General features: G+C 32.9%; 1 protein-coding gene across 3 annotated transcripts in view; it reads right to left on the bottom strand.

Moving 5' to 3' along the window:
* Window positions 1-17862, bottom strand: part of LOC143249947 (carnosine N-methyltransferase-like) — a 71557-nt gene that overhangs the window by 19046 nt on the left and 34649 nt on the right. For all 3 annotated transcript variants that reach the window (XM_076500572.1, XM_076500574.1, XM_076500573.1), the window contains exons 3-4: window positions 15360-15523; window positions 10399-10539 (exon numbers count right to left, since the gene is read on the bottom strand). In XM_076500572.1, coding sequence (XP_076356687.1) covers window positions 10399-10539; window positions 15360-15523 — 305 coding nt within the window. The remainder of the gene's footprint in view (window positions 1-10398; window positions 10540-15359; window positions 15524-17862) is intronic.

Raw genomic sequence — 17862 nt, 5'->3', positions numbered from 1 at the left:
AATGATTCCTACAGCAGATAACCCTTTAACAGTTGATATAAATAATGACTGTGGAATTTTCTGACTGAATCATGACCAAATAATCCATTAAAAAAGGATGGACATGGGAAAATGGCTGACAAATAGTGAGAAATTCCAGTACATTAATGTGCAGTGGCCTCTTCATGTGTGTAAATGCCACAGATCATGTTGTTGTTTAAGAGATGTGTCTCAAAGAGAGCATCATCTGTGAAACAATAAAGATCCACTCAGAGAGTGTTAGCTGAAGCCAATTATGGAAATGGTATGGTCTAGTGACAAAGACAGATTTTTGGGAAGAGGAGACAACAGATCCTGAGAAATATTCCACTGGCCTCACAAGATCCATTGAAAGAGGCATGTGTGCACTCCACAAGGAAAAAAATTGTTTCTCAGGACATTAATGCACTGAAAGTGACAGAACCTCTAACACGGGATGAAATTAAGAAATGCAAACTTGTTGACCATACATTCCATAAACTCCAGTAAATCAGGAATACCACAAAAATCAAACAAACACTTCCAGGTGAAGAAAGAGCATAAATAAGAAAGAGGGAATTGAAGAATAGTGAGGAACACACTCCAACCCAATAAGTCCAAAAATGGGACAACCAAGCAGGAACAGAATGAAGAATAGTGAGGAACACACTCCAACCCAATAAGTCCAAAAATGGGACAACCAAGCAGGAACAGAATGAAGAATAGTGAGGAACACACTCCAACCCAATAAGTCCAAAAATGGGGCAACCAAACAGGAACAGAATGAAGAATAGTGAGGAACACACTCCAACCCAATAAGTCCAAAAACATGGCAACCAAGTAGGGATAGAATGAAGAATAGTGAGGAACACACTCCAACCCAATAAGTCCAAAAAAGGGACAACCAAGCAGGAACAGAATGAAGAATAGTGAAGAACACACCCCAACCCAATAAGTCCAAAAACAGGGCAACCAAGTAGGGATAGAATGAAGAATAGTGCAGAACACATCCCAACCCAATAAGTCCAAAAATGGGGCAACCAAGCAGGAACAGAATAAAGAATAGTGAGGAACACACTCCAACCCAATAAGTCCAAAAATGGGGCAACCAAGCAGGAACAGAATGAAGAATAGTGAGGAACACACCCCAACCCAATAAGTCCAAAAACAGGGCAACCAAGTAGGGATAGAATGAAGAACAGTGCAGAACACATCCCAACCCAATAAGTCCAAAAATGGGCAGGAACAGAATGAAGAATAGTGAGGAACACACTCCAACCCAATAAGTCCCAAAATGGGGCAACCAAGCAGGAACAGAATAAAGAATAGTGAGGAACACACTCCAACCCAATAAGTCCAAAAGTGGGGCAACCAAGCAGGAACAGAATGAAGAATAGTGAGGAACACACTCCAACCCAATAAGTCCAAAAACAGGGCAACCAAGTAGGGATAAAATGAAGAATAGTGCAGAACACATCCAAACCCAACAAGTCCAAAAATGGGCAGGAACAGAATGAAGAATAGTGAGGAACACACTCCAACCCAATAAGTCTAAAAATGGGACAACCAAGCAGGAACAGAATGAAGAATAGTGAGGAACACACTCCAACCCAATAAGTCCAAAAATGGGGCAACCAAGCAGGAACAGAATGAAGAATAGTGAGGAACACACTCCAACCCAATAAGTCCAAAAATGGGACAACCAAGCAGGAACAGAATGAAGAATAGTGAAGAACACACCCCAACCCAATAAGTCCAAAAACAGGGCAACCAAGTAGGGATAGAATGAAGAACAGTGCAGAACACATCCCAACCCAATAAGTCCAAAAATGGGCAGGAACAGAATGAAGAATAGTGAGGAACACACTCCAACCCAATAAGTCCCAAAATGGGGCAACCAAGCAGGAACAGAATAAAGAATAGTGAGGAACACACTCCAACCCAATAACTCCAAAAATGAGGCAACCAAGCAGGAACAGAATGAAGAATAGTGAGGAACACACTCCAACCCAATAAGTCCAAAAATGGGGGCAACTAAGCAGGGACAGAACAGAAACAGTTGTATGAGCCAAGATAGTAAAAAAGAAGGGATTAAGCAACTCCAAAAAAACCAACAGACATAAGGTGGACAGAAGAGAGGTCAAATGGGAGGGTGGTGAGAAAAAAACAAAAATGCAGAGGTTGAATTAAAAGGCAAGAGATTTGCTTCTCAATCAGTCAAAAGATTCCAGAAACTGATAATCTACAAAAGGAAAAAAAAAAATGAATGGCTGTGAGTCTGGACCAAAAGTGAGAAGGATAAGGCATGTGCTCACACGGAATCAGTATGAACCCTAATCTCAGACAAAAGAGGAAAAATAAGGTAATTTCTAGAATAGGTTTCATCAAAAAGGAACTAGGAAGAATCAAAAGGCATACGTGAAAGAGCAAAGAAAGAAGACTTGAGAGATTATTCCCTCAAAGAAATATAAAGAGTGAATATTTTTGTCAACCAGTATGTCAATACCCAAAGCAAATATAGGTGGGGAAAACAGTTGATCAATTTCCCCATCTTCCTTGTCATTCTCAGATGAAAATTAAAGGAACACAACCCAAAGGGATGAGGAGACCCAGTATGCATGAGTGTTTACAACACAATGTGCAATAACTATAACATATTCACAAATTCTCCAGAAGAGAGAGCAGAAACAAGTTTTGTGTTTGTAACTTCATCATTCTCAAAGGAAAATGCCTCATTTACTTAGAATCAGGCAGGTTGTAGAACTATCCGTGTCAGGATGGTTCAGATAAATCATCAAAATGATATTTTAAATATGTCCTCAACTGGTCATGTGTATCATTTGGTAGGTATTTGAGTTAAATTATATTTTGTTCTCCTAAGGGAGAACTTTTGAAACTTGTTTTACTGAACTAGGGTAGTTCTTGTTTGCTAATCTAGAGTGGTGGTCTCAAATGACCTTGTGAAGTTGACAGATTTATTATCCCTTTAAGGAGCGTCGGTCTGAGTTGCAAAAAGGGTCGTTGAGCCGGAATGCATGTGAAGAGTGTGACGGGAGTTCAGCTTACTGTTTCTCGAAGATCACTTGGTGTAGATATGACTGCAGTAGAAAGAGCAGGGAGATACAAAGCCAGCACTTCAAAATGGTTAACTTGTGTGACTTTGTTTTACAAATATTTTGATACTTAAAGATGGGCCTCTTTTCAGGACTGGGATCTATAGATCCAATGAAACTGAAATTTTGCTGTGGGGGGTAACAGGAGTACCCCTAGAAAGCCCACTTTCACTTGCAGAGCATGCATCGGTTCCAGCCTCTGATTTTTTGGAACATCAATAGCTCGGATTAATGCCTAGGAGGGCAGTCAAACACACAGACTATTCGTATGATGCTCGTTCAGAGCGTGCATGGGAAAGTCACCTGACTGGTAAAAAGACAAATTTTCTTGGAAAATGTCGCACAGTGTCACTGGTAGTAAGAACTTTACAATACAACAAATGTTAACTTTTATAACAATATCTATTCATGTAATGACTGAATCACAAGTTCTAGGAATGTCTGTAAATATCAGCAAAAGGTTTGACTTCTTGTTATATCTTTCTTCTATTTTATCAGATGAAATCTACAACGATGCCAACCAATTTTACTGAGATGACATAGTTTCAAAGGAAGCATCCACTTTTATAAATATAATTAATAACTGGTAGTAACAAAAAACTCATAATTCTATTCAGTTATAGATAAACAATAAATATTACAGTTGGAACCTCATTGTCGTTACATCTTAAGTTCTATATATATATCTTAAAATACAGCATTAAAAACACACCTACTTTACCTACTACATTGGTTTTTAAAAACTGATATTTACCACACCTTCTATATTGTTTTTGAAGGACTGATATTAGATATACCTACCATATTGTTTTTGCAGGATTGATATTAGACATACCTACAATACTGTTTTTCAAGGACTGATATCAGCCATACCTCCAATATTGTTTTTCAAGAATTGATATCAGACATACCTACTATCTTGTTTATGTGTGACTGGTATTACACATATCTACTATGTTGTTTTCGAAGGATTGATATTAGACATACCTGCTATCTTGTTTTTGAAGGATTACTATTAGACATACCTAATAACTTGTTTTAGAAAGGACTGATATTAGACACACTTATTGTTTTTAAAGAATTATTAGTCATACCTACTATACTGTTTTTAAAGGACTGATATTTGTCATACCCACTGTATCGTTTTTGAAGGTTTGATATTAGCCATCCCTACTATATTGTTTTTGAAGGACTGATATTAGACTTACCTACTATGTTATTTTTGAAGGATTGATATTAGACATACCTACTATGTTGTTTTTGAAGGATTGATAATAGACATACCTACTATGTTGTTTTTGAAGGATTGATATTAGACATACCTACTATGTTGTTTTTGAAGGATTGATATTAGACATACCTACTATACTGTTTTTCAAGAATTGGCATCAGACATACTTACTATGTTGTTTTTGAAGGATTGATATTAGACATACCTTCTATGTTGTTTTTGAAGGATTGGTGTTAGGCATTGCTACATGTACTTCCTTTTTTATAAAGTTTCTATTTTCTTGTATCTAATACTACTGAAACAAAAAATAAGGTAGAAGAAAACCTAAGTTCCTCTGCACAAATACAAATCTCAGTAAACTGAACGTACAATGAAAAATTAACGTGTGCAAAGCAGTGCTGAAGAAAATGTTCTGTTGTTTTTGAATCGATATTAGACATACCTACGATGTTGTTTTTGAAGGATTGATATTAGACATATTTCCTATATTGTTTTTGAAGAATTGGTATTAGACATACCTACTATGTTGTTTTTGAAGGATTGATATTAGGCATACCTACTATGTTGTTTTTGAAGGATTGATATTAGACATACCTACTATGTTGTTTTTGAAGGATTGATATTAGACATACCTACTATGTTGTTTTTGAAGGGTTGATATTAGACATACCTACTATGTTGTTTTTGAAGGGTTGATATTAGACATACCTACTATGTTGTTTTTGAAGGATTGATATTAGACATACCTATGTTGTTTTTGAAGGATTGATACTAGACATACCTACTATGTTGTTTTTGAAGGATTGATATCAGACATACCTACTATGTTGTTTTTGAAGGATTGATATTAGACATACCTACTATATTGTTTTTGAAGGATTAATATTAGACATACCTACTATGTTGTTTTTGAAGGATTGATATCAGACATACCTACTATGTTGTTTTTGAAGGATTGATATTAGACATACCTACTATATTGTTTTTGAAGGATTAATATTAGACATACCTACTATGTTGTTTTTGAAGGATTAATATTAGACATACCTACTATGTTGTTTTTGAAGGATTAATATTAGACATACCTACTATGTTGTTTTTGAAGGATTGATATTAGACATACCTACTATATTGTTTTTGAAGGATTAATATTAGACATACCTACTATGTTGTTTTTGAAGGATTGATATTAGACATACCTACTATATTGTTTTTTAAAGATTGATATCAGACATACCTACTATGTTGTTTTTGAAGGATTGATATTAGACATACCTACTATGTTGTTTTTTAAAGATTGATATCAGACATACCTACTATGTTGTTTTTGAAGGATTGATATTAGACATACCTACTATATTGTTTTTCAAGAATTGGCATTAGACATACCTACTATGTTGTTTTTGAAGGAATGATATTAGACATACCTACTATGTTGTTTTTGAAGGATTGATATTAGACATACCTACTATGTTGTTTTTGAAGGATTGATATTAGACATACCTACTATGTTGTTTTTGAAGGATTGATATTAGACATACCTACTGTGTTGTTTTTGAAGGATTGATATTAGACATGCCTAATAACTTGTTTTAGAAAGGACTGATATTAGACACACTTATTGTTTTTAAAGAATTATTAGTCATACCTACTATACTGTTTTTAAAGGACTGATATTTGTCATACCCACTGTATCGTTTTTGAAGGTTTGATATTAGCCATCCCTACTATATTGTTTTTGAAGGACTGATATTAGACTTACCTACTATGTTATTTTTGAAGGATTGATATTAGACATACCTACTATGTTGTTTTTGAAGGATTGATATTAGACATACCTACTATGTTGTTTTGAAGGATTGATATTAGACATACCTACTATGTTGTTTTGAAGGATTGATATTAGACATACCTACTATACTGTTTTCAAGAATTGGCATTAGACATACTTACTATGTTGTTTTGAAGGATTGATATTAGACATACCTTCTATGTTGTTTTTGAAGGATTGGTGTTAGGCATTGCTACATGTACTTCCTTTTTTATAAAGTTTCTATTTTCTTGTATCTAATACTACTGAAACAAAAACTAAGGTAGAAGAAAACCTAAGTTCCTCTGCACAAATACAAATCTCAGTAAACTGAGCATACAATGAAAAATTAACGTGTGCAAAGCAGTGCTGAAGAAAATGTTCTGTTGTTTTTGAATCGATATAAGACATACCTACGATGTTGTTTTTGAAGGATTGATATTAGACATATTTCCTATATTGTTTTTGAAGAATTGGTATTAGACATACCTACTATGTTGTTTTTGAAGGATTGATATTAGGCATACCTACTATGTTGTTTTTGAAGGATTGATATTAGACATACCTACTATGTTGTTTTTGAAGGATTGATATTAGACATACCTACTATGTTGTTTTTGAAGGGTTGATATTAGACATACCTACTATGTTGTTTTTGAAGGGTTGATATTAGACATACCTACTATGTTGTTTTTGAAGGATTGATATTAGACATACCTATGTTGTTTTTGAAGGATTGATACTAGACATACCTACTATGTTGTTTTTGAACGATTGATATCAGACATACCTACTATGTTGTTTTTGAACGATTGATATCAGACATACCTACTATGTTGTTTTTGAAGGATTGATATTAGACATACCTACTATATTGTTTTTGAAGGATTGATATTAGACATACCTACTATATTGTTTTTGAAGGATTAATATTAGACATAACTACTATGTTGTTTTTGAAGGATTGATATTAGACATACCTACTATGTTGTTTTTGAAGGATTGATATTAGACATACCTACTGTGTTGTTTTTGAAGGATTGATATTAGACATGCCTAATAACTTGTTTTAGAAAGGACTGATATTAGACACACTTATTGTTTTTAAAGAATTATTAGTCATACCTACTATACTGTTTTTAAAGGACTGATATTTGTCATACCCACTGTATCGTTTTTGAAGGTTTGATATTAGCCATCCCTACTATATTGTTTTTGAAGGACTGATATTAGACTTACCTACTATGTTATTTTTGAAGGATTGATATTAGACATACCTACTATGTTGTTTTTGAAGGATTGATATTAGACATACCTACTATGTTGTTTTTGAAGGATTGATATTAGACATACCTACTATGTTGTTTTTGAAGGATTGATATTAGACATACCTACTATACTGTTTTTCAAGAATTGGCATTAGACATACTTACTATGTTGTTTTTGAAGGATTGATATTAGACATACCTTCTATGTTGTTTTTGAAGGATTGGTGTTAGGCATTGCTACATGTACTTCCTTTTTTATAAAGTTTCTATTTTCTTGTATCTAATACTACTGAAACAAAAACTAAGGTAGAAGAAAACCTAAGTTCCTCTGCACAAATACAAATCTCAGTAAACTGAACGTACAATGAAAAATTAACGTGTGCAAAGCAGTGCTGAAGAAAATGTTCTGTTGTTTTTGAATCGATATTAGACATACCTACGATGTTGTTTTTGAAGGATTGATATTAGACATATTTCCTATATTGTTTTTGAAGAATTGGTATTAGACATACCTACTATGTTGTTTTTGAAGGATTGATATTAGGCATACCTACTATGTTGTTTTTGAAGGGTTGATATTAGACATACCTACTATGTTGTTTTTGAAGGGTTGATATTAGACATACCTACTATGTTGTTTTTGAAGGATTGATACTAGACATACCTACTATGTTGTTTTTGAAGGATTGATATCAGACATACCTACTATGTTGTTTTTGAAGGATTGATATTAGACATACCTACTATATTGTTTTTGAAGGATTGATATTAGACATACCTACTATATTGTTTTTGAAGGATTAATATTAGACATACCTACTATGTTGTTTTTGAAGGATTGTTATTAGACATACCTACTATATTGTTTTTTAAAGATTGATATCAGACATACCTACTATGTTGTTTTTGAAGGATTGATATTAGACATACCTACTATGTTGTTTTTTAAAGATTGATATCAGACATACCTACTATGTTGTTTTTGAAGGATTGATATTAGACATACCTACTATATTGTTTTTCAAGAATTGGCATTAGACATATCTACTATGTTGTTTTTGAAGGAATGATATTAGACATACCTACTATGTTGTTTTTGAAGGATTGATATTAGACATACCTACTATGTTGTTTTTGAAGGATTGATATTAGACATACCTACTGTGTTGTTTTTGAAGGATTGATATTAGACATGCCTATTATATTGTTTTTGAAGGATTAATATTAGACATACCTACTATGTTGTTTTTGAAGGATTGATATTAGACATACCTACTATGTTGTTTTTGAAGGATTGATATTAGACATACCTACCATGTTGTTTTTGAAGGATTTATATTAGACATACTTCCTATATTGTTTTTCAAGAATTGGTATTAGACATACCTACTATGTTGTTTTTCAAGAATTGGTATTAGACATACCTACTATGTTGTTTTGGAAGGATCGATATTAGACATACCTACTATGTTGTTTTGGAAGGATCGATATTAGACATACCTACTGTGTTGTTTTTGAAGGATTGATATTAGACATGCCTATTATATTGTTTTTGGGGATTAATATTAGACATACCTACTATGTTGTTTTTGAAGGATTGATATTAGACATACCTACTATGTTGTTTTTGAAGGATTGATATTAGACATACCTACCATGTTGTTTTTGAAGGATTTATATTAGACATACTTCCTATATTGTTTTTCAAGAATTGGTATTAGACATACCTACTATGTTGTTTTTCAAGAATTGGTATTAGACATACCTACTATGTTGTTTTGGAAGGATCGATATTAGACATACCTACTATGTTGTTTTGGAAGGATCGATATTAGACATACCTACTATGTTGTTTTTGAAGGATTGATATTAGACATACTTCCTATATTGTTTTTCAAGAATTGGTATTAGACATACCTACTATGTTGTTTTGAAGGATTGATATTAGGCATACCTACTATGTTGTTTTTGAAGGATTGATATTAGGCATACCTACTATGTTGTTTTTGAAGGATTGATATTAGACATACCTACTATGTTGTTTTTGAAGGATTGATATTAGACATACTTACTATGTTGTTTTTGAAGGATTGATATTAGACATACCTACTATGTTGTTTTTGAAGGATTGATATTAGACATACCTACTACACTGTTTTTCAAGAATTGGCATTAGACATATCTACTATGTTGTTTTTGAAGGATTGATATTAGGCATACCTACTATGTTGTTTTTGAAGGATTGATATTAGACATACCTACTATGTTGTTTTTGAAGGATTGGTGTTAGGCATTGCTACATGTACTTCCTTTTTTATAAAGTTTTTATTTTCTTGTATCTAATACTACTGAAACAAAAACTAAGGTAGAAGAAAACCTAAGTTCCTCTGCACAAATACAAATCTCAGTAAACTGAACGTACAATGAAAAATTAACGTGTGCAAAGCAGTGCTGAAGAAAATGTTCTCTCAGTGTGTCAGGGGATTTCATGGTGGTTATGTCACTCTGCTACTAGTAGAGAGTGTTTATGTCACCACGTACATGTACAGTACATGTTATATATGTTATTTTAGAGAAAGTTAGCTCAAGACTAATGACAAACAAATCTCATGGCCAGATAAGAGGGACATAATTACCCTGTGTACAAAGGAAAATGTACCATATCAGAAATTGTAGAATATGAATGAAATAAATGTGAACCTCATTACATCAAATCAAAGGATTTAAATTATCCTTAAAGTTCTGTGCCATTTGTTATCAAGTGTCATACACGATATATAAGTTAACATTACAGTAAGATCATAATGCCATTTTATATAGGACTGTTAACTAATATATGAATTTAAATCCATTAGTGTATTAAACATGATTTTAAGTAACTGAATGGATCTGTCATTAAACTGCTCCATAATAATTATTATTCTTGTGATATTGTACAATAACTCTATGTTTTATTAAACACTGTCCAAATTAACTTACTTATTTAGAATAAAATTTGATGCAAATAACATGAACAGGCTGAACTCATTCCCTTGACAAGTATATCCTTTCCTAGCAATTTCATAAGCTAAACGTCCTAAGCCAGCACCAGGAACTAAGATCTGTATGTCTCGAGGATTGCTGTAAGGTAAGAATTGCCCTGTAAAACCATTTAATATCTTACAACCTCCTAATTATTACCACTTCTAAACAATATAGTTTATAAGGCAGTGAACTTCAGGTTCACCATAAGTCCAAAATGTTATTAATAAGTAAGAACAAATAACCAGTATTTTGTTTCCTGTCAAGTGAATACACTTGTGTTACTACAGACACATGAAACAAAAAATTACTGACTATAACCAAACGTAATATTAATATCACACAGACACTTAGAGAGATATTCTGCATTAATGTAATAGCTGGAGAAAAGCTTTGAAGAATACTTTGAATAAACTTCTCAAGTAATGTTAGAAAAATACAAAAATTACAGTAACTAAGCAAACACAGAACATAATAAAGGTTAAGTCTTAACTGATATAACACAAATTTCCAATGTCAGGAGTGCCTAGAAAATATATTTGGGAAGTGTTGATAAATTGGCAGCAAATAATTAATTAATCAATTATTCTGAATTATTCCTGATCACAAAATCAACTGGATAACAACAAAATAATATATGAAACTGGAAATTATGTTACAGAAAAAATGTAAGAGGTTTGTTAATCCAAAGATTGCTAAACATCAAAAACCACTAAAGATCAGTTATGCTTGATGTAACCACTGACAGTATACTCTGTGTATCTGATACATAGGCTAGTTTTGAAACAAAGTTCATAACTGAGTTACATGAAGGAAAAACATACAAAACATTGTATTAATTTTCAACATTAATTATGAAGTTTGTTTATAAACACTAACATTAACCCTTTTGTAACACGTCACAGGTCAAAGGCCATGCCATCACGTCTATTGACGTGCATTCAAAATTTTATTGAACTACTATTTTACGAATCCATGTCAATAAGTTTGGAATCAAATTGTAGATTATAATTCAAACTTTAATATTATATATCAGTTAATTTCTTAATTTAAAAGTAAATATTAAAAGAACACACCTAAATATATATTTCAGTGAGTCACATGGTATACTGAATATTGCATTGTTTAATATTAGATGTGTGTGATGTAAAAATATTAAGTCTATAGTTTTGTACAAATTAGTAATTCAAATTACTGCTATCATCAAGCTAGAATATAAAATTACAACTTAGTATCTTTTTATTTTGATGAAATATGGTTTATGTACTGAATCAAACACAGTGGTCCTGTTTATCTCTTTCTATGTTTGAAAACTGTCCTTTATATACACGTATAACCAAGTAACAGGTTAGAATGTCCCCTAGTGGTTTTCTCAGCCATTTAATCTGTGAAAAGGCTACCACATTCTTTTGGCCAAGGTAGGTTGTGTTTTTAGTATGCTTGATGTTTCATATTAATTACGTCTAAATACAACTTAGTTACTAAGCCTAATAAATTATAGTGAAATTCTATGGCTATTCAACTGTATATATAAAACTTAAAAAGATTTTGTTTTATATCCTTATGTGTGGAAGTTTAAAAGACTTAGCAACTTATGTCCAGCAGCTTTATACTTCAAAGATTGTAAAGAGAAATGATTTGTTTGCTTTAACTTGACTTATTGTTCTATATTTTAATAAAAATAAGTTTAATAATTTATATCCAAATAGTAATAACCTATATACACGTGTAATGTATAATAACTGAAAAGTAACTATATATTACAAAATACTAGTTCACAGACAAGATAGGGAAGACTAGAGATTTATATTATTCGATAGGGTAACATGAGTGCATTACGTCAGTGGAAGGTATGTAATGTTAGCTAGACATGACTGGAAGGTCAATATAATAAATATATAGTGTTATGTGACTTGAGCTACATACACTAAGCATTCATATTTTTATGTTATAATATGTAATCATTTTAGCATGAAAAAAGCATAATTTATATTTACTTCCTAATATTTTTTGATAGTTAGAAGAACGGTTAAGTGACAGACCAACATAGTTAGAGTAAAGAATAATAAAATACAAACTCTTATTTTAAACAAATGTTTGAAATGTATTTAGGATGTTTTCAACATCATGCAAAAAATATTTGAGACTTTTGAGAAAAAGAATATATTTTTTAATCATGACATGAAATCACTTTGTACTCACACTAGCAACAAAATGATCAATATTTTCATAAACAAATCTACTGTAAAAACATTTCATTTAAAAATCTGATTTTCTGTACAGAGAATATGTGTAACATTTACTGAACGTCTACCAAATATTAAGAAGATAGACATGCTGTATCAAATGTTACATTACAAATACTTAAATGTGTGCACATGTAGATGAACTAGCATGTATTATACTGAGCCCATTGCAAAAGGGTTAAAGGCACATATCTGTGTTCTATGAATGTTTTTATAAAGGAAATTGAATATGATAAAAATATATACTAAGGATCTGCCTACAATACCTTTTTGCTTATTTTATAATTTAAAAAATATTAGGAATCTCAAAAATTTGTACATAACAGTTTTGAAGATTTTCAGTTCCATTTAGCAATAATATACTTGATATTACATCCCAATGAAGGTATATTTCAAATCTAGTTAAGCATACATACTAAGTGTAAAACAAAAACAAAGTATCTGAAGTGTTCATATTTCATTATTTTTTAAACTATGGTTGGAAGATTATTTGTTACTACAGGAATTCACTTACAAAACACCATTATAAGAATATAATTTACTATATCTTATTAAACTGTTAAAAAACAGTAAATAATATTGTGTTCTGTTATGTAGTGTTTGTAAGGTGCAGAACCATATGCTCTGTTATGTAATGTTTGTAAGGTGCAGAACCATATGTTCTGTATGTAATGTTTGTAAGGTGCAGAACCATATGTTCTGTATGTAATGTTTGTAAGGTGCAGAACCATATGTTCTGTATGTAATGTTTGTAAGGTGCAGAACCATATGTTCTGTATGTAATGTTTGTAAGGTGCAGAACCATATGTTCTGTATGTAATATGCAGAACCATATGTTCTGTAATGTGCAGAACCATATGTTCTGTATGTAATGTGCAGAACCATATGTTTTGTCTATTATTCAGATTATTCACCAATCACAACTAATTCATAATCCTGAGTAACACTGCAGTTTGCTATGGGTAACTCCTAGCCACTGCTGTTCATTCTGAAATTATGCATAGGGATAATATATAATAGCATTTAAATTTTTCATATATTATTATTGTGTGTTCTACAACATGTAATACACTTTATAGCATATGAAACACTGAAGATTTGTTTTTTTTTAACTTAATTTTAAATTTTTAAAAACATTTTGTTTTACGTAAATAACAGTAATTGAAAATGAGATGTATCAACTGATTACAAACACTTAGATGTTTTATAATTATAGCTTTGTTCACCCATAGCACTGAAATAACTTTAATACAACACTATGTAACAACATTTTTACATCATGTTCCTGGACAGAAAGTGTTATTTCCCAATTACTTATGCCTAAAGTAAATGGAAAAGACCTATTTTTCTCTTCAAACTTTGCTTTTGTGACCTGGGAGCATATAACGAAAACATGATGGTAAACTAATTCGGGGGCTAATATGTGAAAGTGATTTACATTACAGTTGCAAATCTTGAAAAACTACTCACTTCTAAACATTTCTGTATAACTTTAGTATAAATACATGTAAGTCTTGATTCATATGTTGTTTTATTCAGACCATATGTAAATGAAAATGTGTAAATTTGTCTGTTTTTACAAAGAAAATAGGTTAATTCCTAAATTACATTAACCAGGTTACAAAAGCAAAGTTTGAAGGAAATAATGGCCATTTTCTGTACTTTTACAACATATAATAACACACACTATTCAGGCACAAAACCTGTGTTACATGGTATAATCAGTCCAACTGTGTTTTGTTAATCTCCAAAAATGATGTATAACTGAGCAATAATATAAACAATCTCTATTTTACACAACACAAAAGAAAATTTTAAAAAATTACAAAACAACCATAAACTGAGCATCCCTAAACACATACTGCAAGACCTTAAGATGTTACACTGAAAATATAAACTATGGGAAACAAACAAGCATGTTACCTTGACCACATACTGCAAGACCTTAAGATGTTACACTGAAACAAACAAGCATGTTACCTTGAACACATACTGCAAGACCTTAAGATGTTACACTGAAACAAACAAGCATGTTACCTTGAACACATACTGCAAGACCTTAAGATGTTACACTGAAAATATAAACTATGGGAAACAAACAAGCATGCTACCTTGACCACATACTGCAAGACCTTAAGATGTTACACTGAAAATATAAACTATGGGAAACAAACAAGCATGTAACCTTGACCACATACTGCAAGACCTTAAGATGTTACACTGAATATATAAACTATGGGAAACAAACAAGCATGTTACCTTGAACACATACTGCAAGACCTTTAGATGTTACACTGAAAATATAAACTATGGGAAACAAACAAGCATGTTACCTTGAACACATACTGCAAGACCTTTAGATGTTACACTGAAAATATTAACTATGGGAAACAAACAAGCATGTTACCTTGAACACATACTGCAAGACCTTAAGATGTTACACTGAAACAAACAAGCATGTAACCTTGAACACATACTGCAAGACCTTCAGATGTTACACTGAAACAAACAAGCATGTTACCTTGAACACATACTGCAAGACCTTAAGATGTTACACTGAAACAAACAAGCATGTTACCTTGAACACATACTGTAAGACCTTAATATGTTACACTGAAACAAACAAGAATGTTATCTTGCACTTACGAAAACAAACAAAATATGTTAACATACTATTCTCTGCTTGGAAACCTGGCAATAATTTCATTCAAAATTGGCTGGAAACAAGTTGTTCTCTCCTGTTCCCCTTCTTCACTCCACTCTCTAACAACCTGCTTTAGTAAACTTTGAACTTTGTCCATGTCTGATAATGTAGCTTGGACCTGGGATGATATCTTCTAAAGAAACCATAGAAAGCTGATGTTAGCATTATCAAAACTGTTTCATTACTTTATTCATTTAAATTAATATATGCAAACTATCTTAAGATAGACTACAAGAACACCTATGTTGTGTATAATGTAGCTTGGACCTGGGATATCTTCTGAAGAAACCATAGAAAGGTGATGTTAGCATTATCAAAACTGTTTCATTACTTTATTCATTTAAATTAATATATATAAACTATCTTAAGATAGACTACAAGAACACCTATGTTATGTATATGCATTACAGAAACAATATATATACAAGTGTTTCCTGAAATGACAATGGAAATAGAAATACTAACATTTATCACACCTGAAAATTTATTTAAAATAAAGACCTCATCATCAAACTTACTTTGTGCATGTACTATGCCTTGAACAAATTCACACCCCTTATTAAAATACTCTACATCAGTCTATAACTGTCATTGATAAGTGTTCACCATGTACAACATTCAATCTTGAGATAAAACATATACTAGAAGTGGTATTATGGAGAGGTGAGTAGCTAATTGAAATACATTTTCAGGTAATAAAAATGTTAACTTCAGAACTAAGAATTTCATACTGAGAATATGGAGGATGACCAGTGTACCACACACTGAGAATATGGAGGGTGACCAGTGTACCCACACTGAGAATATGGAGGGTGACCAGTGTACCTACACTGAGAATATGGAGGGTGACCAGTGTACCCACACTGAGAAGATGGAAGGTGACCGGTGTACCCACACTGAGAAGATGGAAGGTTACTGGTGTTCCCACACTGAGAAGATGGAAGGTGACTGGTGTACCCACGCTGAGAATATGGAAAGTGACCGGTGTACACACACTGAGAATATGGATAGTGACCGGTGTACCCACGCTGAGAATATGGAGGGTGACCGGTGTACCCACGCTGAGAATATGGAGGGTGACCGATGTACCCACACTGAGAATACGGAGGGTGACCGATGTACCCACACTGAGAATATGGAGGGTGACTGGTGTACTCACGCTGAGAATATGGAGGGTGACTGGTGTACCCACACTGAGAATATGGAGGGTGACCTGTGTACTCACACTGAGAATATGGAGGGTGACTGGTGTACCCACACTCAGAAGATGGAAGGTGACTGGTGTACCCACACTGAGAAGATGGAGGGTGACTGGTATACCCACACTGAGAAGATGGAAGGTGGCATGTATACCCACACCGAGAAGATGGAAGGTGACTGGTGTACCCACACTCAGAAGATGGAAGGTGACTGGTATACCCACACTCAGAAGATGGAGGGTGACTGATATACCCACACTGAGAAGATGGAAAGTGACCAGTATAAATAAATAAATAAAACGAGCTCCTCTCAGAGATAACAGTGAAAGAGAACTCGTGGAGCCCACAAGGCATGAACAATTAGGATATCATTTGATGAGAGACTGCATTTCACATGGAATACTTCTCACCCAAGTAAGGTGATGGTGCAGATGGTTAAAAGAACCATGTGGTGCTCAAGCATCAACTAAGAGTTGGCATACACGTGTATATAAGGAATAAAAGTCAACCACACAATATGTGAGAAATAATTACATTATCAGAAGAGGAACAAGTATGGATGAAACATCCCAAGGAAAATGTTAAAACCAAATGGCTGACATAACCACCAGAAGCAGTCTGGTTCTAATGTTGAGAACTTACTTACTCAGCATGGTAAAAATAACCAAACTCTCTGTCGTAATATTCAGAGTAGTTTGGGATTGGAGAAACAAGAGTTCTCACATTCCAGTCTGGTTCTAATGTTGAGAACTTACTTACTCAGCATGGTAAAAATAACCAAACTATATTCAGAGTAGTTTGGGATTGGAGAAACAAGAGTTCTCACTCAAGCAATGGAAGGAAGAAAGTGATGTGTGTGAAAAATGTGGAGTTGATCTCATACTATCATTTCTTATTCCCCAGACTACAGTCTGGAAGTTATATATACACACACAGCTAAATCACTCTTATGAACATCCCCTTCTCAATAGAAAGCAATAAAAAGGGGTAATTTGGCTTAAAATTATATATTATCCCATACTCATTTTCTGGGAAGTTATAGTGGTGGTAGCTGTAGAGAAAAAAATAATTCACATCCTCAAAACTTCTGTGAAGGTCAGAGGACATGAGGGAGAAAAAACACACACAAAGGACACTGCATTCTGGTGTAAATAATGTGACACAAACATTTCAATGATGAACTATAATTTCATCTGCAAGATCACAACCATGGGAACTCAATGCCTAACAGGAAGAGAAGTCATGAGAAGATGAAATTGATAAAAAGTAATGT

This window comes from Tachypleus tridentatus, chromosome 4 (assembly GCF_004210375.1).
Source record: "Tachypleus tridentatus isolate NWPU-2018 chromosome 4, ASM421037v1, whole genome shotgun sequence".
NCBI classification, from domain to species: Eukaryota; Metazoa; Arthropoda; class Merostomata; order Xiphosura; family Limulidae; genus Tachypleus; species Tachypleus tridentatus.
The sequence above is the reverse complement of the archived record's forward strand: the minus strand, read 5'-3'. Positions and strand labels throughout refer to the sequence as shown.